At 46.3% G+C, this 27470-nt stretch overlaps 1 protein-coding gene across 3 annotated transcripts in view; it reads left to right on the plus strand.

Moving 5' to 3' along the window:
* LOC147883513 (uncharacterized) overlaps positions 1–27470 on the plus strand; it is a 48183-nt gene that overhangs the window by 15713 nt on the left and 5000 nt on the right. For 2 of the 3 annotated variants that reach the window (XM_087400066.1, XM_087400065.1), the window contains 3 exons: positions 11063–11211; positions 23449–23535; positions 23657–23785. In XM_087400066.1, the coding sequence (XP_087256192.1) occupies positions 11063–11211; positions 23449–23535; positions 23657–23785 (365 nt within the window). Of the gene's footprint in view, positions 1–10627; positions 11027–11062; positions 11212–23448; positions 23536–23656; positions 23786–27470 lie in introns of those variants that run through there. The other variant, XM_087400067.1, reaches the window with a different exon arrangement.

Here is a 27470-nt window from a genome sequence, read left to right on the forward strand (position 1 = left end):
CAGCCAACAGGACAGCTAAGGGGCTTAGGTAGGGACGGCCATGAGCAGGCAAGAACTGGAGCCCTGAGGAGCTGCTGGAGTGGGTGTAGGAAATGAGGAGGGGGAGGGCCCTTATATAGGGAAGGCCAGAGGGTCGGTCTAGTTGGCCTAGACCGACCAGCTTGGTCGGTCAGCCAACTGGGCCGACCAGTTGGTCGGCCAGGGGCTGGTCGGCCAGGACCTGGTCGGCCAGGGGCTGGTCGGCCTGGTCTACCCCCTCTGTCCCCCTGCTTTGGCCCTGTTGCGTGGGAGCTGGTGTGCGCCCTGTGGAGGCCTGGAGATGTCAGTCTCAACACCCCCTCTCAGCTCCAGGGTGTGGCACAAGACCCAGAGAGCTGGCATGACGCTGGAGAAGGGGAGAGGAAATAGGTTTGGTAAAAATGTCGGTGACGTTGTCGGTAGTGGTGCTGAAGAGGAGCAAAATGGTACCGTCAAGAACCTTCTCTCGAGTGTAGTGGTACTGAATTTCGATGTGTTTTGTCTGAGCATGGAAAACCGGATTGCGAGCAAGGGCGATACAGCTTTGATTGTCACAAAAAAGTGTGGTAGGAGCGTGTTGCTGAAAACCACAATCGAGAAGAAGGCGCCGAAGCCACACAGCCTCACAGGTGGCACTACACATAGCACGATACTCAGCCTCGGTGAAGGATAGGGCGACCGTGGGTTGTCGTTTACTGGACCAGGAGATAGCGCAGAGCCAAAGGAGAAAACATAGCCCGTGGTAGAGCGGTGAGAATCGGGGTCGCTAGCCCAATGAGAGTCACTCCAACCTCGGAGAGTGAGCGGGGAAGGAGAGGAGCCACCGGCAGTATATAGGAGCCCGAAAGTAGAGGTCCCCTGAAGATAGCGGAGGAGACGTCGAGCAGCCTGCCAATGAGAAAGCGAAGGGGTTTGCATAAAGGTACTGAGGGTGCCGACAGAGAAGCCGAGATCCAGTTGAGTGTTAAGTAGCCATATAAGAGAACCAACAAGCTGGCGGTAGAGGGAGGCATCAGGATAAGCAGTGGACCCAGAAGCAAAAGGTTTAGAGTTGGGATCCATGGGAGAAGTGATGGGCCGACAGTCAGCCATGTGGAAAGTTTCGAGGAGCTCGTGAACATAGCGCTGCTGAGAGACAAAGTACCCCCTCTTGGTCTGCCAAATCTCAAGACCCAAGAAAAAATGGAGGAGGCCCATATCCGTCATCTCAAATTCAGTTTGAAGAGCAACTTTAATGGCAAGGATATGATTGGTATGACTCCCAGTAAGAATCAGATCATCCACATAAAGAATGATGAAGGTATGAAGCTGTCCTTCATGAAAGAGATAAAGATTGGGATCAGCCAGAGAGCGATGAAGCCCTTGGCGGCAGAAGAAGGTATCAATACGCTGATTCCAGGCCCTAGGAGCTTGCTTGAGACCGTAGAGGGCCTTGCGAAGGCGACAGACCATGGAAGGAGAACGAGAATCAATGAAGCCGGGTGGCTGATCCACATATACCTCTTCTTGAAGATCACCATTCAAAAACGCAGATTTGACGTCCATTTGAAAAATGGGCCACTGATGGTGGGCCACAAGAGCAAGGATCGTTCGGATGGTGCTCATCCGGGCGGTAGGTGCAAAGGTCTCCCCATAGTCGATGCCGGGTTGTTGGGCATAGCCTTTAGCCACCAGCCGAGCTTTATACTTGTCGACAGAACCATCGGAGGCGTACTTTGTTTTGAATATCCACCGGACACCGATTACGGAACGGTGTGAGGGACGAGGAACAAGGTCCCAGGTATGGTTCCGAAGAAGAGCATGAATTTCCGCTTCCATAGCCTGTTTCCAATGAGGCTGGGCCAGAGCCTGAGGAACGGTAGTGGGCTCGCGAGTGGCGAGGATGCGAGACATAAGGGCGTAATTGACATGGAGGGGATCAGAAGAGGACAGTGGGGGGTGGCGATGAGAGCGACGAGGCCCATCATCAGGGTGTGGTTCGGAGTAGGGATCCTCAAGACCAGAGGAGCGGAGAGTATCAATGAGCCATCGCGGAACACGTACCGAGCGGGGTTCCAAGGGAGGAGCAGACGAGGGTGGCGTCGGAGAAGGAGGCGGAGGAGAGAGAATAGGAGGTGATGTAACGGGGGACGAGGTAGGTGGAGGGATAGAGGGCTCCGGGGCATCGGACGGATCTCCAAGAACAGGAGGAGAGTCGGAGGATGGCGGAAGGACCTGCTCGTCGAAAAGGACATCCCTGCTCATGGAGATAATGCGACGGCGAGGATCATATAGGCGATATCCAGTGGAGACGGAGTTGTAGCCTACGAACAAGAGCTGGAAATGGGAAACATCGGGCTTAGATCCATAGTAAGCCTGATAAGGGGTCATGCCTGGAACCGCTGATGTCGGAGAGCGGTTAAGAGTATGGATCGCTGTCATCATGGCCTCAGCCCAGAGGGACTGAGGGAGCTGACTGTGAGTCAGCATTGTCCGAGCCATTTCAACGCCGGTACGATGTTTACGTTCAACCACGCCATTATCAGAAGGGGTCCCTGTGTTGGCAAATTCCCGTTTGACACCATGACTACTCAAGAACCGATCAAACTCGAGAGAGGTGAACTCACCACCCTTATCAGCACGAAGAATTTTGAGTGAGTGGTTGGATTCTTTCTCGACCAGGGCCAGCCAGGTCTGGAAACGACTGAAAGCCAGATCCTTGTGGGAAAGAAAATAGATCCAAGAATAGCGACTGAAGTCATCAACAAGGAGCATGTAGTACGAGGCTCCCCCCAGTGACATAACCTGCATAGGGCCACATAGGTCGAGGTGAACAAGACCAAGCGGAACGGTGGCACGGCGAGAGGCATGACGGGCGAACGGCTCGCGATGTTGTTTGCCCAATATACAAGAGGGACAGAGACCTTGGCGAGTGCCGACGTTAGGGAGGCCGAGGACAAGCTGGTCACGGAATGCACGATGGAGAGCATCAATGTGTAGATGACCAAACCGATAGTGCCAAAGGTCGCCAAGGGAGGTGCTTGTAAGGGAGGGAAGGGCGACAAGCTTGTAGATACCATTGGTAGAATGGCCGGTCCAAACCGGCTGTCCGGTAGCACGATCGCGGATGGTAACAGAGGCCGCTTCAAACTCGACCTTCATATTGTTTTGACAAATCTGATGAACCGAAAGGAGATGAAAGCCGAGAGACGGAACATAAAGAACACGAGAGGAGTGTTTACCCCCTTTGCCATCCGGAATAATATCAAGAGAGCCCTCTGAATGAACAGGAATAGAGTGCTTGTCGCCGATGCAGACACGACCAGGATGAGGAGTGAGATCCTGGAGCAGCGAGGAGGAGGGGGTCATATGCCGAGAGGCCCCACTATCAACGATCCATTCACGAGCATCGGAACTATGGAGAGCCAATGACTCTACGGCAGGAAGGGGTACCGAATTCAAGAGCTCAAGGTGAACAAATGCAGGGGTGGGGGTAAGGGAAGCATCAGCCGCAGCGGCCATGGGTGCGTCAGCTCGTTTGTGTTTGCGGTAGGGACAATTGCGCCAATAATGGCCAGGAGTGCCACAGTGATTGCAATTACCTTTGGGAGCAGGACGGTCACTGGAGGGATCTGAAGAAGATGAGTTAGTGGCAGAGGAGGGAGCATTCTTGGATCGAGGTTTGGGACGGTGGGCCACAAGAGCCTCAGAAGGACCATCAGAGGATTTAATGAACTGTTCCTCCTGATCCATCATCATGGGGACAAGTTCCTCCCAAGTGATGGTGCTGAGGCGGCCAGAGGTAATAAGAGAAGAATAGAATGCGGCGTATCGACTGTCAGTAATAACATGAGATAAGAGAGTAATAGCCATATCTTCGGAGGAGATAGCCTTGCCTGCATGGAGGATGTCCTGATGCATGCGCTGCATTTTATTGATGTGGTCCCGTATGGAAGGGGAAGTAGCCGGATCGAGGCGACGAAGCTGAACTTCCAAGGAGATACGTTTCATGGGAGTGACGCGAAGGTACATGCCATCAAGGAATTCCCAAATAGCACGTGTAGAAGTAAGGTGCTTGATATGATTGAGAACCCCTGGTTGACAATCGAGAAAGGTGAACGAGCGCACACGAGCATTCAATTTGTCCCAGATAAGAGAAGCATGTGGATCCTCCTCAGGAGACGACGAGGGATCCCGGGATCAACAAACTCGGCAAGATCATAAGATTCCAATACAGATGCCATCTGAATTTTCCAAAGGGAATAGTTGGTCCCATCTAACTGCCGAGCATATGGAAATGTAGGAAGAGTGGGGATGCGTACAGGCTTGTCAGACTCTTGAAAGAAGCTGGACATAGGGGGAACGCGAAGATCTGGAGCAGAATCCTTTGTTTCAGCAGCCATGACTGAAACCAGGGAGTGGACAGCAACCAGGGGCTGAAGAGAACGGGGCTGGTGAGCAGATCGAAATCTAGAACGGGGCTGCCGACAAGAGGAAGGCAGCAAAAAAAAATATAGGGGAAGAAGAGAGCTCTGTAGTCAGCGGGAAAGAGAGTTGCCGACGAGGACAAGCTCCTTCAACTTCATCAATACAGGAGCTCCAAGATTAGAGAGTATTCTGGTGCTCTGATACGATATTAAAAGTGGCAGCGGAAGATGCACGCAAACTGAAGCTACAGAATCACACAGAGAACACTAGAGACAACAAGATGTGCCACAAACAGATCTGCTGTAACTCAGCCCTTAAACCAGGGCAGCAACTGTAATACAAGGAGTCCTGAACAGGATGAGAAACAGGAGCTGCAGAAGGGGCTGAACTGGAGCAGAGGATAGGGGCACAAGGAGGATGGAGCCTGAGAGCACGGAGGCTGGAGGAGCCTGAAGCGAGGAGGCAGGAGCCTGGGAACGAGGAGGCTAAAGGAGCCTGAAGCGAGGAGGCAGGAGCTTGGGAACGAGGAGGCTGGAGGAGCCTGGAGCGAAGAGGCAGGAGCCTGGGAACAAGGAGACTGGAGGAGCCTGGAGCGAGGAGGCAGGAGCCTGGGAAAGAATGAGGGATCTACAGAGGGAGCGTGGGCAGCCAACAGGACAGCTAAGGGGCTCAGGTAGGGACGGCCAGGAGCAGGCAAGAACTGGAGCCCTGAGGAGCTGCTGGAGTGGGTGTAGGAAATGAGGAGGGGGAGGGCCCTTATATAGGGAAGGCCAGAGGGTCGGTCTAGTTGGCCTAGACCGACCAGCTTGGTCGGTCAGCCAACTGGGCCGACCAGCTGGTCGGCCAGGGGCTGGTCGGCCTGGTCTACCCCCTCTGTCCCCCTGCTTTGGCCCTGTTGCGTGGGAGCTGGTGTGCGCCCTGTGGAGGCCTGGAGATGTTAGTCTCAACATGGTGTTCTCCTCTCACTCCCATTCCCAACATATGGAATCAGAGCCCTACTTCTCTACTGGCTCAAGCTAGTTTTGCCTCAGGAGTTGTTCTTCCGGCAAAGCATCCGCCTTTCAAGAATAAACGCTTGATAGGTGAAGATGGGAGCTTAGCTTGATGCGCGATGACTAAGGATTTAGAGTGGCTTTTGGCTATTGATACAATCATTCCACTTGGCTTCAAGGAGGAACACATATTCTCATACCACTGCTATCGTCGCAATCTATGAGCTCCATGACATCTTTTTGTCTGCTAATGGTCGTAGGCTGTCACTCTGTTTGTTGCGTGTCACAGCTAGTCTCCTCACAAGTTGCCGCCGCCTGTCTCGTCTTAGTATTGTGCGAGCTCATGACCTCTTTTCACCTGCTCAGGGTCATACACGGTCTTTGTGTTTGTTGCATCGCACACTTAGTCTCCTCGCGAGTTGCCATCACCACCTGGCCTCAAGTCAATGTACTAGAGTGTTGGTACAGTCAAAATGACATATGGGTAAGCTTGGGAAGCTCCCCCGTGCGTTGTAAAGATTCATTTTGTCCTCTTTGTGACCTATGCGCCATTGTATGAGACCTGCTTTTTGTGTATGTGTTCATCCTCGCAACCCGCATCCACATCTGGCATTTTTCCCTCTAGTTAGAAGGTTTTCCCGCCTAGGATTAGTATTGCGGTTGGCTTCCTTTGAAGAGGATATATTCCTTATTTTGGTCTTTCTTTGTAACACAACTCTTGCATTCTCAATACATCTCATGTGGATCCCATTACAGGGGGGGATTGGTAGATTATGGGTAGTGTGGTGCAAACACACGCTTCGGGCATTTTTCCCTCTAGTTAGAAGGTTCCCCCCCTAGGATTAGTATTACGGTTGGCTTCCTTTGAAGAGGATATATTCCTTACTTTGGTCTTTCTTTGTAACACAACTCTTGCATTCTCAATACATCTCATGTGGATTCAATCCTAGTCAGGTCTAAGTACATGGAAGATGATTTTGTATGTACCTATTCAATAAACCAGCCCTTTAGTCCAGAAGAGGATGTAGCAAATAGGCAGCCCAATGGCATTGCGTGGTTGGAGGAGGTAGGTGTTTCAATGTGTGATCTATTGATAGTACATGATTACAGCCGTTCGGATGGACACTTTCCACTGTATCTGAGGTGTATATTGGAAACATCAGATAGTGGATCCAAGGCAGGCCGACCTCTGAGGGAGCAAATGGTTTTCATGTTGCAGGACCTTGCATATTTATAAAGGAATTACAGCAGGAATCGAGAATGTTGAAGTACCAACCTCTCGAGTCTCTAGTGACAGTATATGCAGTTGTGAATGTGAGATGGTGCCCTTTTTTCATGATTCTTTTTTAGACGTTTGCTTTCTATATTGTTTTTATATATGCAATCATGCTCATTTAATCAATGTTTACATAGGCAGCAATACAGGGATTTTCTGACCATTAATTATTGATTGATCAAAATTAGAAAGATGTAGATCTTCCAAACGGTTACTGCACTGCGCTCCCTGCTCTTCCTGCTTTTGATTTTCGTTTGCTAGTTTCATCAATGGTGAAGATTGCTAATCCAAATATTTTGCATGGTAGCCCGTGCACCTAGAGCAAGGCGAGGATTGAAGCTTAGTTGTGCACGCACAACATTAAAGAAACAGGGAGTACAAAAATACAGGCTTGAACTTACCTGGCTTTGCATTGACATAGCAGGTAAACCGAAATTCACCAAATCAAGGCAAATCTTCACTCCTGAATGAAATTCACGGAAATTAACCAAATCAAGGCAAATCTTCACTCCTGAATGAAATCTTTATTTCTGAATTCTCACAACCACGAATGAGGATGTTCTTAGAGAGAATGCTCCATATTTTGTATTGGCTATTGTGCGATGTTTTATGCTGTAAGTTTCCAAGCCTGGCAAGTCATTTGGAAAAGGCGGCGCTGCATTCTTTCTAGTAGCAACCGTTAGCCATCTAGTGACTACATTGTGGATCTTACCAATTCTCAGCAGGCACATCTGTCAAACCTATTTTGTCGTCAAGGCTAGTGCAGGAAATATCTTGTTTAATCAAACACACGTGTTTAAATTGCTGGCATACTTATCGAGGTAAGCCCAAAATTGGCATTTGGTGGGGAACTTAGTACAAGAATGATACTCTTCGGGTAAAACATCTATTTTTGGACAACTATATCTCTTGCATTATACATCTCGAATGAATGGCCTGTAAGACAATCTCTCACTGTGAGCAAGCAACAACAATTGATTGAGGTCGTATTTCCTGCATGGTTTTATGTGACGCCCTGATTGTATATTGACAATGCTATTGTTAGCATTGTTATCATTCTCTAGCTTCCTTCTGGCAAAATCCAGCTATATATGTTGGGCTTGGCACTATGATGCACATGATAAGTTGTTGTGAATGACCTACATCTTTCTCAACCTGCCGGACAAATGCGTTGTTTTACTTGGGAGCAGCATACCTCGATTTTCTCTGTGTATCCCGATCAAAATATCGAATCAAGTTAAGGAAAAAGTTGCAGTTAGTATTGAGCAGGAGAGAGAGTGAGGATAGTCTTATCTCCCGCTACATTGGTATTAGAGCTTCAGATTCTTTTCTAAGACAGAGGGGTTTCTAGGGGTATCTATTTTTATATTTTGTCCCTACCCCGAACAAGTGGTAGTACCATACTCCATTAGCTGCTCCCCCCCTTACTCCATCGTGCATTGGGCTTGCTCCCGTCTTCACCCATAGGTCTTTACCCCTTGCGGCGTGCAGTAAAGAGGGGGAATTTTTTCCGTAGGAATTAAGAGTTTGAGGTCAGTCAAGGACAGCCCCCATCGTGTATGGTCTAGACAAGATCCGGTAAGGACACCATGAGCACCAGTGAGCACCCCGACACAGGGGCAGGGGGGGTTTCAGTGCCTCAACCACCGCCACCATGACATGTCCATGTCTGCCATGGAAGCCATGTGCAGGCTATGATGCAGATGCAGCAACAATGGTGCGAGGCTCTCTTCACTTGCATGACCCAGCTTTAGGAGATGCAGGAAAATCGTGAGCAGGCTGCCAGAGAGCGCGAAATGCTAGCTTGGGAGGCACAAGAAGAATGCAAAAGGGAGGCTTGGGAAGCAAAAGAAGAACGCGATTGAGAAGCTCGAGAAGCCAAAGGGCAGCTCGGGAAGCAAAAGATGAATGCGATAGAGAGGCTCGGGAAGCCAAGGAACTTCGGGACCATGAGGCTCAAGAGGCCAGGGAGCTTCGAAAATGTACCGCTCGAGAAGAGAAGGAAAAAAGGGATCGATAGCTTCTCATTTCTGTTCTACGACCAGTGGGGGAAGAAATGGAGAGACTTCCACCTCTGGCCAAGCCCTCATTCTCGGGGAAGCTCAATTTCACATGATACAATGGTAAACATGAACCCTTTGTGTTGACTTCGTGGCTCAATCTGTTCGAAAGTTATTTTCCAGTGATGCCCACGAAGGAGAACAAGCGGTGCATCTAGCATCCATGCACCTCATAAGTGAGGCGGATGAGACCAAGATGCCTCTCTCAAACCCAGTCTTCCTCCGTCCCTATCACCTATATGCACCGAGGAAAGCCATAGGGAGCATCATCCTGGAGTATTAACCCACAGCACATATCCTTACGAGAAGTCAGCACTAGATCCAGGAATTCAATCAGGGTTGATGCGCTTAGCATTCACTCCTGGATTCATGAACCAAGTATTCAGATCAAGATTTGTCAGCCAGGTATACCACAGCCAGTCACCTCCATCAGCATGACGGGAGGCCACTTTCATATACTGATTCGAGTTTCAGCAAAAAGGTATATATGTGTGTGTGTGTGTGTGTGTGTGTGTGTGTATGTACATGTGTGTGTGTATATATATGTATGTATATATATGCATATATGTAGATACATACATACATACGTACGTACATACATACATACACACACATATATATGGATATGTGTATATATACATACATACATGTATATATGTGTGTGTGTGTTTATGTATGTATGTATGCCGTGTGTGTGTGTGTGTGTGTGTGTGTGTGTGTGTCACGGGCATCCTCAGCCCATAGCATGCTGGACTGCCATGTGGGTTGTCCAATCAGCACCCATCAGCCATGTGGGCAGCCACTTCAGCTGACTGCTATGCAAGCAACATCCAGATCAGCAAGCTGTACAGCGTGCCACGTTAGCAGTGCACCACATCAGCGATGACATCGGCAGGTCGGCTGTCACGACAGTAGCTGCAGCAGGATGATGAACATGAGCAGTCTGGTCGGTGGGCAGAGAACTGCCTGGTCGGTCCGTTTGAGGCCCAAGGGGCCCTATAAAAGCAGCCCTTTAGGCCTTCACTTCTCATCCACTCCTCAGGCCTCCAAGCCTTCACAGCAGCAGTATAGCCAGGCTTCCCCGCAGCAGACCAACAGGGTGCCTCAGCCTCTACAAGGATATAGTGAGGATTCACCTCCTCTAGGTAGTCCAGTTTCTCTACAGTTTTGCAGTGATGATTTCAGCCCCTCCATACAGTTGTATTCAGCCTTTTGAGCATTCATACATTTTAGTTATATATTCCTCTTCCGAGGTCCACTACATTTCTCTCCCTCTGATTCTCTCACTCACATCCACGGTATCGCTTTGTGTATTGAATGCATCATCTTGCAGTTGCAGTTAGTATTGAGCAGGAGAGAGAGTGAGGATAGGCTATCTCCTGCTACACTCCTTGCAAAGTGGCAAGTTCTTGCTGCAATTACGAGCTTTTACTAATAATATTGTCGAGGAAGAAATTGCTTCAGATTTATGCTTTGTTTTGCACCTTGTTTAATTGTTGGCCATCATTTGGTCTGGTTCTTTTGTCCGGTTTTTGTGTGAAAATTTTGCCTGCTCCATCAAGCAGTTGCGTGGTTTTTGTGTGAAAATTTTTCCTGCTCCATCAAGCAGTTGCGTTCAGCTGTGTTTTTCACTTGCTAGTGTAAGCTGTGGTGGCAAATTTAGTATCGAGGTTCTCTCCTTCTATGACCCTTTTTTTGGTCTTTGTACTTCTCTAAGTTTTTAAAAGGCTTGGGCTCTCTGAATTCTCAGTTGTTCAATTTGCTAGTTTATTTTTCTGTTGCTTATGTCTTGCAGATCAAAGGATTGCATTTTGTAGCATGTCTTTGTGGTAGTTTCTCTAGCATAGTGCTAAGTTGTAGAATCTTTCTTGCAGGAATGAAACTGATTTTTGCTGAAAGTGCGCAAGTTTGCATGCTCCATATGCCCTGTGCAAATCCTTACTCTAAACTCGTTTTTGCCCCCAAAGTCGAGTATTATGAGTGCTATGACAGTCAATATTATTGTGCTTTTTCTCAGTTAAACTTAGTTTAATGTTAGAAAACATGAAATGGTGGAGTTAGAGAGTTATGCCGATTGCTTCTGCCAAAATATAGTGCTCAGTTACTGCTGCTCTTCTTTTTGGTTGTGTTGGTAAGGTTGCATGTGTTCGCCTTTTCAAGGATCGTATTTAGAAGGAGATAAAGCTGAATTATCGTCTTGGGCGTCTTTAATACATCTTTTAATTGTAGGTTTTTTTCCCTTTAACTCTGAAGTAAATGTGATGTTGAACTTTTCATTTTGCATTGCTTGCTAATTACTCTTTTTGTAGAATCTCGGCGCTTGTACAAGAGACACCGCAAGACTGTCATGAGGTTGGAACAAGGTGCTAATGCTGCTCTTGAAAGGACTTTGCATCTTCGAGGAGCCATTGCTATTTTCTATGGACACCATTTACGGTATTTTATCACAAGAAATGAGGTACCAATCTATCTCTCAGTTTTTAAAACACATAGTCCACATCAGAAACAATTAGCATTTTCAACCTAAAGGAGGTTAGAACATGTTCAATACATAAAATCATTGTTAAAAGCCCTATGAGTGAAAAATGGAATCTGAAAATCACTTTTTGGTGGTCTAGAAGGCAACAAACAAAACTGATTTCGAGGGAGCATCATAAAAGAAAAATGTAGGCACAATTTTTTTTGCCGAAAAAACAGTGCTAATTATATTACTTCGAGAACAAAATACAAGAGGTCAGCTTATAGCTGACGGGCTGCGTTCACAAACCGGACGCAGCCCTAAAAGGTAGCATAATAAATCATACTCTCACGGAGGGATATGCTGAGTGTGAATGAACAGCCATCGGGGTAGTGTGAATGAACAGCCATCGGGGTAAATGTAGGCACAATTAGGGACCCAATTGTGCAGCATATACTTTCCTGGTGGCTGGTTTTGGAAGTAGGAATTGTAGAAGTGGTGACCTATAGCAAGAATTCAAGAGAATTCTCAGCAAAACGTCAAACTGGAGGTGAAGAAATAGCAATACATCAAACTGGAGGTGAAGAAATAGCTGTAGGAGGTAGGCCAGCAGCAGGACAGCAAGAGATGTAGCAAATAACGATGTAGGCACAATTAGGGACCCAATTGTGCTGCATATACTTTCCTGGTGGCTGGTTTTGGAAGAAGAAATTGTAGAAGTGGTGACGTATAGCAAGAATCCGAGAGAATTCTCAGCAATACGTCAAACTAGAGGTGAAGAAATAGCCGTAGGAGGTAAGCCAAGAGCAGGACAGCAAGAGATGTAGCAAATAATGTGGAATTGGAGAGGTAAGATGAGTGATGAAGGTAGAGGACAGTAGGAGCATCAAGCACATGCAAGAAGATGAGCGATTGAATCAAGAGTGTGGCATGGAAAGAAGAGGAACATGGCACCAATAGTAGAGGGTGGATAATCTTGCAGCGAGGTAGCCAGGTGTTAGAAATGACCCAAGAGAGGGTACACACAATGGAAGACTTATAGTAATGCCCAGGAGCTCACACAGTGTGGTGTGGGTGTGTGGAATCACAAACTTCTCGTCGAAAGGGCATACCCTTCCACAAGTGTCCATTCATTAAACCATCCATACGTCTAAGGTATAGAGAAAGAATTACGTCACAGATCGTGACATCCCCTCCCACTCAAAATAAGACCTTGGTGGAGATAATGAACTGGTGTAGAAAATATCACGGTAAATTCTGAAAATACTGCTGTAAAATGTCAGGGTACTGCTGTAAGTCTTCATCAGATTGCCAAGTAGCATCGGAGTTGTCCAGATCTTGCCAAAGAACAAGGAATTCGGTGATAAGTCGATGTTGAGTCTCTCGCTGTCGATGGTCTACAATATGCTCAGGAATAAGAAGAACATAATCGTCTTCGATTTTTGGGACATAATCACCTGCAGGAGGAAGTGCTTCATCGCTTAGAATGTACGTCTTTAGCCAAGAAATATGAAATGTTGGATGGATTTTACCCCATGATGGTGGTAATTCCAAATTGTAACTTAAAGGTGAATTTTTCTTGACGATCCGGAAAGGTCCATAGTATGTGAGTAGACTTTCCGTCTAGAATGATCTTCTCCACCTTGCTGTCTGGAAACCAGTCTAGGTGGGCAGCTTCCTGTTAGCTGAGTCTGCAGCACAAGGTACTACTTTCTCCTCCTGACTGTAGGCCCAAAGATAGCCCTGCTGCTGCTCCTTCTGCTGGTGGAATTGCTGCTCCAGATGATACTGAAATGAGGCCTGAATGGCCTCCTTATATAGGCCCCAAGGGGGGGCTGATAAAAACCGACTCAGTCTCTACAAAAACCGACCCAGTCTGTGTGAAAACCGACGAGACTGCTTGGAAAAAACCGCCCTTAAAGGGCTCACAAGTCAGGCCTTTTATGGCCCAAACTTCCAGGGCTTTTGGCCCTCCATTCAAGGCAAATATGCAGCCTATAAAAGGCCTGCCACCTGCCCACTGACAGTCACATTCCTTGCTGCAGATCTGAGCCTGCACTCCCTGCCATGTCTGCACCTCTGCAAACAGTGCGCCTCCATGTCCTAGATCCTCTGCAATCTCTCCCAGACTGTCTTGCTTCTGCTCCGTACTTTCCTGGCCCTGTGTCCTGCCCTTAACAGTCCTAGATGTGCTGCCCACATGCCAGCCATGATGCTGTCTATGTGGCAGCCCCTTTCTCTCATTTCCTGTTGGGTACTGCCCTAGGTCTCCCTCCCCCATGCTCTCCTCATATGGGGGCTTATAGATGGGGAGGTGACCTTTCCAACAATATCTTGGTTGCAACTTAGGAAACATAGACTTGACCGTCTTGTAGCGATGTGGGGCTACAAATAATAGCACCATGTCATCAGATTCAAATTCTAGGTGACGTCTATGTTTGTTGGCGGACCGTTGATACCGCTCTTGCGCTTTTCGCATATGATCCCTGAGTTGGAGTAGAATGTCTTGCATTTCTTGAACCAGTTGATCAGCTAGGGCCACTCGATGTTGAAGTACAAAATTCGTTGGTACAATCGGAGTGTGTCCACAAGAAAGAGTTATTATAAGCAAACTCAAGGAGTGGTAGATACTCTTCCCAAGCTACCAGGCGTGATTGAATATAATGTCGGAGCATTTCTTCCAGAACTTGGTTGACTCTTTCAGTCTATCCCTCTGATTCTGGGTGGTAGGCTGAACTGAACAGTAAAGTTGTACCCAAAGATTCGAATAGTGAAATCCAAAAGTGACTGGTAAACTTGGGATCTCTGTTGGAAACGATATTCTTAGGCAATCCATGGTGTCGGAAGATGTGTTGTATGAAAAGTTTGGCGATGTCCGGAGCCTGTGCACTTCTTTTGCAAGCAACAAAGTGTGCCATTTTGGACAATCGATCAACAATTACCATAATCTGAGTGTTATCTCTGGAGGATCGTGGTAGTGTTGTAATGAAATCCATGGAAATACTTTCCCACCTTTCAGTTGGAACTAGAAGAGGCTGAAGAAGTCTTGTTGGAAGTCATCGGCTTGCTTTCATTTGTTGACAAAATAAGCAAGATGTGACCATTTTGATGACGTCGCTTTTCATATGAGGCCAGTAGTATGTTGCGCTGAGTAATCTGTAAGTCTTGTTGATGCCTGGATGGGTAGCATAAGGAACTACATGATGCTTTTTTAACAAAAGACGTCGAACATCCTTGTCATGTGGTACACATATGCGATTGTGATAATACAGAAGGTCGACCGTATAATAATAGGATGAGAAAATCTTTTGTTCGGAAGTCGAAGGTTGATCTTTCGAAAGAACTTCTACTGCTGTGCTGAAATCTTTATCATTTAGATACTTCCCTTTGAATGAATTTGGTACATCCACAGATAATGTAGAGATTACCATAGCTGATGCTAGAGTTAACCTGCTGAGAGCATCTGCAACTACATTGCGTAGTCCTGGAATGTACTCAATGGTCATGTGAAAGTTGGCCAAAAACTCAACCCAGCGTGCTTGTCAAGCGTTCATGACTGGCTGAGTAAAGATATACTTTAGAGAGTGATGGTTTGTTTTGACCACCGAGTCGGCTCCCATGAGATAATGTTTCCAAGAGCGATAAGCATGTACAATGGCAAGAAACTCCTTATCATAAATTGGGTATCGGGTTTGGATATCGGAATGTTTATGGCTGTCAAAAGCAATAACTCTGCCTTCTTGTATCAAGACTGCTCCTGTAGCGATGTCAGAAGCGTCGGTCATGACCTCAAATGGAAGGGTTGGGTCAGCAATAGCCATAACTGGTGTGGTAGTGAGTGCTTGCTTGAGTTGTTGGAAACTATACTCTGTTTCGGTAAGCCACTGAAAAACAACTTGCTTTTCAATAATTCGGACATAGGAGTTGCGATCTCGGAAAACTGATAGACCTTTGTATGGTAGAAGTTTGCCATTCCAAGAAAAGAGCAGACATCATGAACATCCTTAGGAGTAGGCCAGTTTCGGATTACCTCGACCTTCTTGGGATCCACCGAGATGCCTTGAGCTGAGAACATGTCCCAAATATTCGAGTTGGGTCTTGAAGAACTCACTCTTCTCAACGCTGATGTAGAGAGAATTTGCGCGGAGAACTTCAAAAACTCGGTGAAAATGTTGTTTGTGCTCATGTAGGGATCTGCTGAAAACGAGGATGTCATCGAGATAAACGATGACGAACTTATCAAGGAAAGGCATGGAAATGTCGTTCATTAGTGTCATGAATGTGGCCGGGGCATTGTTTAACCCAAAAGGCATGACCAAACAATCATAGTGTCCATACTTTGTTTGAAAAGCTGTCTTGTACTCATTGCCTTCTCGTATGTGAATTTGATGATAACTTGAACGAAGATCAATCTTTGAGAATTGTGTTGCGTGTAGAAGTTGATCGAAGAGGGCATCGATGAGAGGCAATGGATACTTGTTTTTGATAGTGAGCTTGTTGAGGGCTCGATAGTCGATGCAGAGGCGCATTGACTTATTCTTTTTTTCCACAAGTAGTACAGGAGATCCGAAAGGGCTGTGACTGGGCCAAACGTGACCTTTGTCGAGTAGTTCGGTTACCTGTCTTTGGATTTCTTCATTTTGAGTGTAAGAAACCGGATAAGGAGGTTTCGACGGTGGATTACTGTCGAGAATAAGCTCGATTGGGTAATCCACCAGCGTCGAGGTGGTAACTGCTTTGGCAATTCTTGTGGAAAAATATCCAGGTAGGGCTGGAAAAAAGGTTGGTTGAGGTACTCAGGAGGATCCTTTGTTGGTGTCTCCTCTGCTGCCGTAACCAACAGAAGTGAAGTTTTACTTGACGTTTACGAACCCACTTCTTTACTTGTAGGGTAGAGGCAACTGGGGTTGAAGGAGAGTCCCTAGAACCAGTTAGCTCAATAAGTTTTCCCTGGTGGACAAACTGGATAGTATGGCTGCGAAAACTGATTGATGGATCATAGTCGTAGAGCCACTATTGTCTGAGTATGACATCATACCGAGAAAGAGGCATGATGTCGAAGTTCAACTTGTCCGTATAATGTTGGATGCAAAAAGACAAGTTTTTGATCCTGGTGTTGCACAAGAAGGTAGTTCCATTTGCGAGTTCAATCTGATAGTCCATGGGACTAGGATTGGTGGTCAAGCGAAGTTTTTCGACCATAGAACTAGCTAGGAAGTTATGAGAGCAGCCACTGTCGATGAGGATAGTGACTGTTGTTCCATGAATTGATCCTTGGACACAAAGTACTTGAGTGGCCAGGGAAGGTTTGGGTTGCTAGCAAGGCTCATGTGGATGGTGTTTGCCATTTGAAGAGTTTTGCCTTTCTTGTCTTGTGCTGGGGTAGCATCTTCTGGTTGGTAGGTTACAAAATCCTTTTGTGCTAGAGTTGTTGTTCTTGTCAGTGGCCGCACCTTTATGTTGGTGATGACGGTCATGACTTTGTGAAGAGGAAGATGCGCGATCCTTGGAGGAGTGCTTCTGTTGGGATCTAGCATATGATTTCTGAGACTTGTGGGGATCGTGAGACTGTCGCTGACCTTGATTACCCGAGTTTTTTTTGAACTTGGGGTTATCTTGAGGGCGAGCACCTTTGGTCATAGTAGAGTTCTGTGTTCTATCAGAACTCTGCTTCCTTGTGTTTTGGAAATCGGTAATGCGCTCTGCATAAGCAATAGTGCCAGCTGTGGTGGTGATGTTTGCTTTGAGGACATCAATGCTTAACGAGGGATTTAGGCCTGAGATGAAAGCATGAAGGCAATCATCATCAGTTAAACCATCGATCTCCAGCACCAATGTGGTGAACTGAGAGATGTAGGCAGACAGGGAGCCCGTTTGCTCCAACTGTCGGAGTTTTGAACGTGCTTGGAAGTCTGCATTGGCAGGTATGAACTGCTTACGGAGCACATGTTCAAAACGTTCCCAAGTTAACACACTTTTGCTGTCCTTTAAGCGTCGTTGCCACCATAGGAAAGCTTTATCCTTGAGGAGGGAGGTTGCCAAGGCAATCTTTTTGCCTTCAGTGAGGTCAACAGTATCAAAGTACATGCACTGTTTTGCGAGCCATTGGTCAACTGTTCGGCGATTTCGTTGACCAGTGTAGGCTTCCGGAAGTTTAATGTCAAGTCTTTCAGTTTTGGAAGCTTGGAGTAAGCAGTGGAGGGCACAGAGTTCAATGTTTTCTACCTCTGGTGGGAATGAGTCCACGTAGTCGTCCGGTGCGTCACGTCATCCTCTGTATGTGTAATACTGCGAGAATCCTAGAGTTGTTGGACTTTCTGGACCAAGTCGGAGATGCTGTCCTGAAGCTGAGAAATTTGAAGTTGAAGTAGTGCTTCGCCTTGTAATTTGACTTCAGGGGTCTTTTTTGGACTTGAGTCGCTTATCTTCGGAGACGCTGCATGCAAGCGTTGCGACATATCTGAGGTCCCTGTGAGAAGAGCACGAACGTGCGCTCTAGTTTGTACCATTCATGGGAGAAGATCCGGGCTGCTCCCTAAGATTGCTCATGTTGAAGGGGGCAGGCGAGGCAGGATGGAACCACCTGTGGAAATCTGGTAAAGGAGGTCCTGTCTGAGGTAACACTGGTGATGCCGAAGTGGGTGTTATTGCTCGTGAGAGTACAGGGGTGGGTTGCAGAGTCCACGGATCTGAGAAGGGATAAGCAGCCGCTGTTGGGAGTGGAGGATATTTAGGAGGAGTGCCTTCAGAGTGTAAATACTTTCTTGGGGAAGGTAAAACTGTGCAGGAGGATATTGTTGGGATATCTCAAGGTGTATGCCCTAGGCACACCTTGGGTTCTATGTGTGTGTGCTAGAGGCACAGTTAGGTGCCCATAAGCACTGTTAGGTGGTGGTAGATGCCACATAGGCTGATTGAGAGATTCTAGGAGCTGATTGAAGAGATGATTGTGGAGCTTGGTGGCTCATGTAGAGGTGCCTACATATGGACCTCACCCTTCTTCATTCTATAAGCATTCTCTTGTTTTGTGTTCAGCTCCATGCTTTCCTTTCACTTCTCCAACATGGTATCAGAGCACTACGATCCTCCTTGAGCCCATTTATGCCATGTCATCATCTTCTTCCCCACCTCCACCTTCGTCTCCATTTTTCCCCTTTCTGCCCAACCACTTGGAGGGCTGAATTCTCCTCCTACAGGCAACCTCTTCTAGAGTCCTTCTGGCTGGAGAGACCCTTCGTATAGGCGACCTTCCACATGCAAGGAATTAGAGAATGATTGTCGCTGCTGGTCATCATTCCCCGAATTCTGTCGAAGCTCTCTTTCGCGTATTCTCCTTCTCTGCTCCACCTCTTTCTAATTCCTTTTAGGGAAAGCTTTCCCATACTTTGGACTATCTTGTATCCAAGTTTGAGCAGCAATGGTTGTATATTCGAGGAGAACAGAGCCAAAAACCAGTCGACATTGACGACGTTCCAGTCAACAACACCGCGCGACATTACGCTTGACCTCTGCACTAGAGATTTGCCCATATGTGAGCTTTCATTTGAGCTAGAAAGCCCTCTTTTTTTTGCTTTGAAGAGGGAGATCCAAGCCCTCCAAGATCAGGCCTCTGTTTTGGACAGTTTTGACAGTATTATGAATTTGGTGCTACATTAGATGCTACTTTGGCATTTCTGATATTTTAAAGTGTTGAATAGCATCAGTACAATTGTGGCTACAACTTTCTTTTAGGTTTCTATACCTGGATTTGCTCGGAATACTTTCATTTAGCCACCTCTATGAAGCATGCAAGTTGAAGTATCATTTCCACTATGATTTTTATTATGGAACTTGGTTACAAGTCTTTTCTACACCAAATGCTTATACTTTGAAGCTTTTTAGTTTTTTCTAGCCTTGTAAGAGAGTAGACACTGCCCATTTTGGGTAAGACCCTCTCATGGCTACCTTCTTGCATATTGATAAGTTCAATGGTAAAGGCTTTCACACATGGCAAATGAAAATTAAGTTTGCATTGATGAGGGAAAACCTCTGGGGGCTTGTCAAACCTACTTCAACTTCTTCTTCAACAGCCTCTAATGCTGGAGAATCCTTAGCTCCTACACGCCCGGCACGAGATCTTGCTAAAGAGGAGAAAGCCTATGGCATTATTGCTCTTGGCTTAGGAGATGACTGTATTCATCACATTTCTGATATGGAGTCTCCTTTTGAAGCTTGGCAAAAGCTTGATATTCTTTTTGGTGCTAGCTCTCACATCTCAAAATTGTCACTTAAGTTTGCTTTCTTTGAATTGAAGATGGCTAGTGGCACTCCCTTGGCTGCCCATGTCAATCACATGCGGAGTCTCATGACTCGACTTGCTTCTATCAACTCTCCAATCACTACGGATGATGCAATGGCAGTATTTCTCAAAAGTATGCCTGAAGATTATGATCATGTTGTCACCACATTGAAAAATCTTCCTAATCCTACTCTTGAAGGTCTTATTACTGCCCTTCAAGAAGAAGAAAGGCACAAGGAACTCCGAAGAGGCAATGACACAACCTATGCCATAAAAACTCAAATGGGCAAGTTTCCACCTTGCAAACATTGTGGGAAGACCAATCACCTCTCAAAAGATTGCTTCAAGATCAATCCTTGCAAATATTGTGGCAAAAACAATCACCATGAAAAGTTTTGTAAGGCCAAAAAGGAAGCAACTATAAAACCAGAAACTGCCAATTTACTTTCGGTTGATGTGCTTCCACAAGATGAGGCCTCCTATTATGATTACGCTTTTTGAACCAGCTCCACATATGCTCCATATCTCTCTTTTATGTTGAGTCAAGGTACTTTGCCTGGATAGTCCTCCAAAATGAATGGAATAAACTATTGTGTTCTTTGTAAACACCTCTGGTCACCATATGATGTTGTATGTGTTTAGCTCCATGGTACCTCCTGCAGACATTGTGTGCATGTATATGCAGGGGAGATAACCATTGGGGGGTCTTATATATCCCTTTGTTTGCCTCACATGCTTGGGAACCCTTGCTAGCATGAGATCCTAGCCATAGATTTATCCTTGACCACCATGAGATGGCTTGAGACACTATGTGACTAGATGCGTCCTTGACATAGCCTGAGGCATTCCCTTGAGGGGGGGTTTGTTGGGATATCTCAAGGTGTATGCCTCAGGCACACCTTGGGTTCTATGTGTGTGTGCTAGAGGCACAGTTAGGTGCCCATAAGCACTGTTAGGTGGTGGTAGATGCCACATAGGCTGATTGAGAGATTCTAGGAGCTGATTGAAGAGATGATTGTGGAGCTTGGTGGCTCATGTAGAGGTGCCTACATATGGACCTCACCCTTCTTCATTCTATAAGCATTCTCTTGTTTTGTGTTCAGCTCCATGCTTTCCTTTCACTTCTCCAACAGATATCTGGGAGCTGAAGGAGGTGGAGAGTACCCTGGAGATGCTGAAGCTGAGGGGTAAAAGTCTCTCCAAAGATGGACAGCAAACTCGTGAGGAGTATCGGGTTCTGGCTATCTACGTGTCTCGTGAAACACAACCTGGACTGTGCTGAGGAAGTAATGTAATTGAGGTGCCTCATGCAGAAGATATAGGATGTGGTCCAAGTCATTGGAAGGGCACGTGACACAGAAGACCCACGATGGAAAAGCTCCGAAATGGGCTGGTTGTGCAATCTGAACACGATATTATGTGATCGATGATGCCTGAGGTGTCCTTGAAGGGACTGGGGCATTACCAGGGGTTTCCATGCTTTAAGGAGGGGGCTTTCATTTGCTGTAATTTGATAAGGAGCAGCAAATAACAATATGAAAGCCTTTCTCTCATGATCGAGATCTGGAACTAATCCCAAAGATGAAGCCAACTGTGGAGTGATGATGTTATCGGAAGAACTAGCATCAAACAAGAATAAGGATGGCTTGTTTCCCAGATGACCCCATGCCTTAAAGATTTGAGTCTTGGCCCATCTTCTTCCTCTTCTTCCAAGACAGCTTTTACCTTTGCTGCTTCCTTTTGTTGCTTCCCTTTCCTGAAAGGACAATCCAAAAACTGATGTGCACCCTCATATCTAATACATAAATCCTCTTTCTTGTACCCGTTGATAGTTTTCTGATCTAATTGCTTCCTTCTAGGTGCTGTGTTTTGTGGCTGATTGAACCAAAGCCTCGTCCACGATTTGGATTTGGCCTAAAACTTCCTTTTCCGGTGGAATCTCTCCCTCTTCTTCCTAAACTCCAGTGTATCCCCTCCAGTGGAGAATCTTGCCCAATCCCCTCTCTTCTTCTCAACTTTGAGAGCCAAGGGAATGATCTCCTCTAAAGTCTTTGGATTGAAACATTATTTTGGCTTGGAGAGTACCACACAAATAGACTAATTAATTGCTATTAATTATGAAGTAATCAACCTAATCGAAACCAAGACTAATAATTAGAACTAGTTTAATTAATTGTAGTTAAACTTGCCCCATGAACCCCCTCTAGCCATGCACACCATCAATTGGTAACAAGGTCTAGAACAAATAATTGACGTAGTCTTCTTATGCCCATAACTTGGCCTACTAAACTTGGAGTAATCCTATATTCTCACTAATGGGCGAATTGCAATGTGATCTCTCGTATGTGCATGTGAGTGATTAGGATTGACCAAGATAGACACTCAAAACGCTAAGCGGCTCTAAAGATCAATTTTGATTCTACTTGATTGAGCAAGATAAGTATTCAAAGGCTGGCGGTTCTAAGATCACTTTTGCCTTACGGTCTTCATGATTTGAATTGCTATGGAAGTGCAAAGTATCTCGGTATAGCATTCGATCTATGATCAACTTGAGGGTAGTTTGGTAGTAGACTGAAAGTCTAAGAGTAGTTGATAAACTCATAATTCCATTGTGTGGTTTTACCTCATGCGCTAGCCCATGGTGAATGGCTAAAAGATTTACAAAGTGCCGATAGTGGCTACCTTTGCAAAAGGTGCCACCATTGTAGCAAAGATGGTGTAACTGAGACACTGAACATGATGCTAAGTCATGGCATTAAAACTGATGACGACCAATGCATTGGTGTAGATGACCAACAGTGGTGTGAAGTCTTGTCAAAAGGAACTTGAAAATAATTAGTAAACAGTTGCACATAAATAATAGTAAATAATTGAGAGAATGGTGTAACTGAGACACTGAAAACAATGCGAAGTGATGTCATTAAAACTGATGACGACCAATTTATTGGTGTAGATGACCAACAGCGGTGTGAGGTCTTGTCAAAAGGAACTTGCAAATAATTAGTAAATAGTTGCACATAAATAATAGTAAATAATTGAGAGAAAAACAGAAATGGAATATTGGTGGAATATGTAGGTCTGTTACATCTTAATTGAGATTAAAACAGAAATGGATATCGATGGAATATGTAGTTTGTTACATCTTAATTGTCTCGAACTATGGGGTGAAGTCTTTTCAAACTGAATATGTAGGTCTCTTACATTTTCATTCTCATATACTATGGCATGAGATGATATTTCCCCATGGGGTTCTTTTTGTTTTGGATAGTAGCTAGGAAATGGATCCACCAATCGTTGGCTCTTCTTGATGTATATGTTTGATTCTTTTTGGATTTGACTGGTTGTTGCCCTATCATTTTCTTTGGACGGGTAGTATGTGTCTCTTTGTTAGCACTGCCTTGCAAGGCAGCGAGCTACTGAGACTTTTGAACAAAAGTCTCCTGCCATTGATTTTGGACTTTCATCCCATCCATGCCTCGATTCACTAGTTTCTATTCTAATTTTGCTCGTGCATGAGTACTCTCTCTCTCTCTCTCTCTCTCTGTCTCTCTCTCCCCCCTAAAAATAAAATAAAATAAATTGAATTAAAACAAATCAACTCATCCTCCTCTATCGACATACTCCAAGGCTCGATAAAACCTAAAAATATCGAAATAATGAAGGCAGTGCTGTCGAGCACATCATGTGCTCTCTTGTTAAAATAGTGGTTATCAATAATAAATAACATTAAATGTCAATAAATGCTCAAATATTTTGCCAGGAATGATATAACAATCATAAATGATGCAATTGACATAGAATAATTTATAGGTGTCTTTCTAGCATTCTATTATTCTAAGCATTGCTTCCAGTAATGTTTGTGTCACATATTTGTTTGTATGCATCATGCATCTTTATGATTCGTTGATTTTTGATATGGAATAATCTGGTACTCTAATGCTTGGGCAATGTATATGTAGGTATTACTAGGGAGAGTGACACAAGATATCTTTGTTGATATCGATTTGGGAAAGGAAGGTCGTGCAAACAAGGTTTCTCGCCGGCAGGTTGCCTATATATTTCCATCGCCTGATTTAAGTCTAATTTCTATGTGGATGGTGACTTGAGAGATGTAATCTTTGATGTCTTATTTTGGTCATCCTACATGACATATTCTGTTGCTTTTAGGCCAATATCAAGCTGAAGGAGGATGGAGTGTTCTACCTAAAAAATTTAGGAAGGCGAGATCTTTCAGTGAATAATGTTTCTATTGCAACTGGGCAACATGCGAGTCTTGGGTCCAATTGCCTTATTGAGGTTTGGGGCCTTTATCATTTGATTTTCATAAGTTCTTGTTGGTCGTTATTTTTTGGTTATGCATGAAAACAAAGTGGGCAATCAAATAAAGTGTTGTAGCCAGGAGTTTACCTTTTATGCCGAATATTGCAATATTGCTGGAAAAAGAATCGTTCAAGAAATATACAATGAGCTCTGCAGATCCATGAAGGAAGGTGATTTTCTTAAAAACATTACAGGATGGAGCTAGTTTTCAACTAAAATCTTCACAAACAGAGAGGAATGAGCATGGAATTAAAAGAACCATAGAACTGCAGAGGCCTACAAATTAACAAGGCCTCTCTATGTCATACAGTCACTGGCTAAAAGAACAGTGCTTTCTTGTTCTCAAAGAGAGAAGTCCTGGTAGTGCTTTCTTCATCACCTGCATCTTGTAGACAAGCTTCTCCTGGAATGTGTGATGAATCTTTCACAAGTTGTGTACCAAGGAGGGACACTTAAAACACTGGTGAACTGGGCCTTCCATAGACTAGGAAACCGGTTCCAAGGAGAGGGACTTGAAACCATGGTCAAGTGAATGCTTTAGGAGACCACAAGTAATTCATCTGAGAGACTTGTATTTGGACCAGTGCTTCTAGAAGAATTTAGTCCCTTGACATTAGCTCCCCTGTCTGATGCATTTTGATGGCAAATGATAAGAACTTTTTGGTTGGAAATTTATGGAACTAACGTTCATGAACAACCAAGGTAGAAACGTTTGTGAGAAGTATGGGGTGTCCTTAATTCTAGATGGTTGAGACTCGAATGATGTTTTCTTATACCCCCTAGAAGGCATTTTTGCAGCATGAGCAATGAAAGGTGTACTTTGTGCGATTGAGTAACTAAATTAGCAGTGGTACAGGCTGACATATGAGAGAGAGTGGTGCCTCAACGCTTTGTCCTGTTCATATGATGTAATAATTGGGACTTGTTATTCTCACATTACTTGGATTTATTATTTCATGTTCCTTGAAAGATGAAACATTGGGGGAAAGGGATGGCTAGGGAGTGCAGTTTGTCTATGATCTAAGTGACTTGTCTCTGGATTCTGCACAATTTTTTTCAAAGAAAGGAACCTTCTATTAATGCTTGAAAGATTTTCATACAAGACAGCAGCCCCGAAGGTGCTGAGTATGGAAAAAACCGGAAAAGGCTGAAAGAAAAACCGGCCTATTCCAGAGAAACCCAGCTCACGGCCTAGGGGATCTCTGGAACTGGGGCTAACAGCCAAGTGGGGGGACTATACAGCCAGTGAATCCCTCGCGGAGTGAAGATGTAGAAAACACCTGCAGGCCAAGCCTTGCAGAAACGAGCACGCCTCTTGATAGTCACCCTGGAGCCTAGAGTCCCGCGCTCCCAGGTGGACCGTAGAGTGTAAATGATATCCAGCTATATGGCAACTAGGGTAGCCGCGGGTGGAACCGGGTGCTCACCCATCACAAGACTGCAGCAAGCCACCCAAATGTTCCAAGCCGTGATGCTGGCTACCACTTCCCAGACACTGTCCTCCTTAGGAGGAGGAGCTAGACTGTCAGGGGGGACTGCCTCGTGGAGTGCGATCCTCTGGATGCTCTTGAACCCTGTATCCGCTAGGCTGGGGAGATCTCATCAATCTGAAATGCGTGTCCTCCCTCTGTCAACCAAGCCACCATCCCCTATGAAGACTCTGCATATGTGTCATGGTCCTGAGGGCTCCCATCTAGATCCTCGCTGCGTTACGACAGCTCCACAGGCAATGCGGGATAGTCTCCAGGGCACCATCGGAGCAACAATGGCTCTGCCCGTCCACTCCAACCATGGTCCGATGGGCAAGCGTCCATGGGCGGCCAGCCAGAAGAAGTAAGAGATCTTCCTCGACTGCAAGCTGGACCACAACCGCGTCTAGAACCTGGAGCGCACATCCCGGGGCACTCTCTGGGTCACCCAATGTCTCTCCCTCGAAGGGGTCCACCTCGACGAGTCCATTTGAAGCCTCCTGCCAATCCGTGTGGTGTAGGAAAAGAAGGGCACCTCATCCACGTGCTCAGTTGGGCCACCCTTGGAGGGCCAGAATCACTCTCTTGGATCCCATTGGACCTCCCTCAGGGGTCTACCCTCCCACAGCCAAATGCGCCATCTAGAGGTATCCTGCTCTAAAATACTAGGAGGGTTAATGTGCCACTCCCAAATGGTCCACCACTCTGATCATCTGCCAGTGTATCCCATGAAGACTCCCATCTATCTCGGGGTCACTCTTAGTGAGTGGCTGAAGTAGGCCTCCAGGTCCTATACGAAAGAAGCCGAGGTGCGTGCTGCCGCGCTACATCAACATCCTCAAGGGAACACCAGTACGGAAAAACTGCCCCAACCATCTGCTGTCTCTCCAAACGTGAAGTCCCTCCCACCAGGACTCCGGAATGGCTAAGTCAATCTCGCCCATCCGCTGCCTTGCCCCTAGCAGATTCGCTAGGGCATCAAGCCTCGCCTTTGTCTCCATAGGTAGTCTGCTCCAACGGCCAAAGGACCCTGTTGGACCATTGTCCCACTGTGCCCAACCAATGTGAGTCCGTTGTCCGAGCATACGGCCCTCCTGATCTCTGGTCTCTAGGTGCCACATAAGGGGCTGGTGCTCAAACTCCTCTCTGCATCTGGGCGGAGCACAAATGAGACCCCCTGCCAGTCTCTGCCATACCATGTGAAGACTCCTCATCAAGGGGGAGCCCTTGCCCGTAAGGGGGGCCTCTGAGAAGATCCATCGATATGAAGGCTGCCAATGTCCCCTAGTGCGTGGGGTGTTCCTCAGAAGCCCTCGCTGTAAGAGGAGCTTCCAAGACTCTGCACCTGGGGTGAGGCCACGAACCACCAACTTGCCCAAAAGGGCCCTGCTCTGCATCTCCGGATCAATGACACCCAAGCCTCCCAGTGCCTGCGGCATGATCACTGTCTACCAAGCTACTCGGGCCCTAGTGTTCCTCGTGCCATCAGAACCTGCCCAAAGGAAGTTCCGTACCAATCGTCGGAGCTGCCCAATGCAACCTCTGTGAAAGCACTAGCAGGAGGCGATATACAAGGTCGTGGCAAGGACGTGGTTTGCCACTAAGGCGCGATTTGCTAAGGAGTCTTTGGCCGAGCTTCAATAGAGAAGCTTGCGCCGAACACTCTCAAGGACCGGGGCAATCTGTTGCTCTGTTGTGATGTCAATACCCACCTGGCATCCGAGGTATCTCGTTGTCTGGCCCTGCGGTATCCATCTGAAGCCAAAGTCACTCCCCCATTCCCGGATCTCTTGTAGATTTCGTCTAGTTGATCCGTGCCCTCGAGGCCTCACAATAAATAGCCAGGGCGCCCCTGACTCTCTCCAGACTCGCTGTGGTGCCCTCAACATACACGGCCGTGTCGTTTGTAAACTCCGAGTCAAGTAGCTCCTCCTGCTGTTTGATTGGGAGCTTCAACCCTGTGAGACCCGCCACCTGTGATCTCAAATGGTAGCCCAAAGCCTCCGCCATAAACAAGAAGAGGAAGGGAGCAAGTGGGCAGCCCTGGCGGACTGAGCGAGAGAGAGGAAAGGCCTTGCTTGTGTGTCCTCCGATAAGCATCTAGCTAGAGCTCCCTGCATATAGTGCTGAAACTCCTCTGACCCATCTGTCTGAGAAACCCAATCTCCTCGTAGTGCCCTCCAAGAAAGACC

This window comes from Dipteris shenzhenensis, chromosome 28, assembly GCF_047967505.1.
Source record: "Dipteris shenzhenensis isolate YYH24624 ecotype China chromosome 28, Dip_SZ_1.0, whole genome shotgun sequence".
Lineage (NCBI taxonomy): Eukaryota > Viridiplantae > Streptophyta > Polypodiopsida > Gleicheniales > Dipteridaceae > Dipteris > Dipteris shenzhenensis.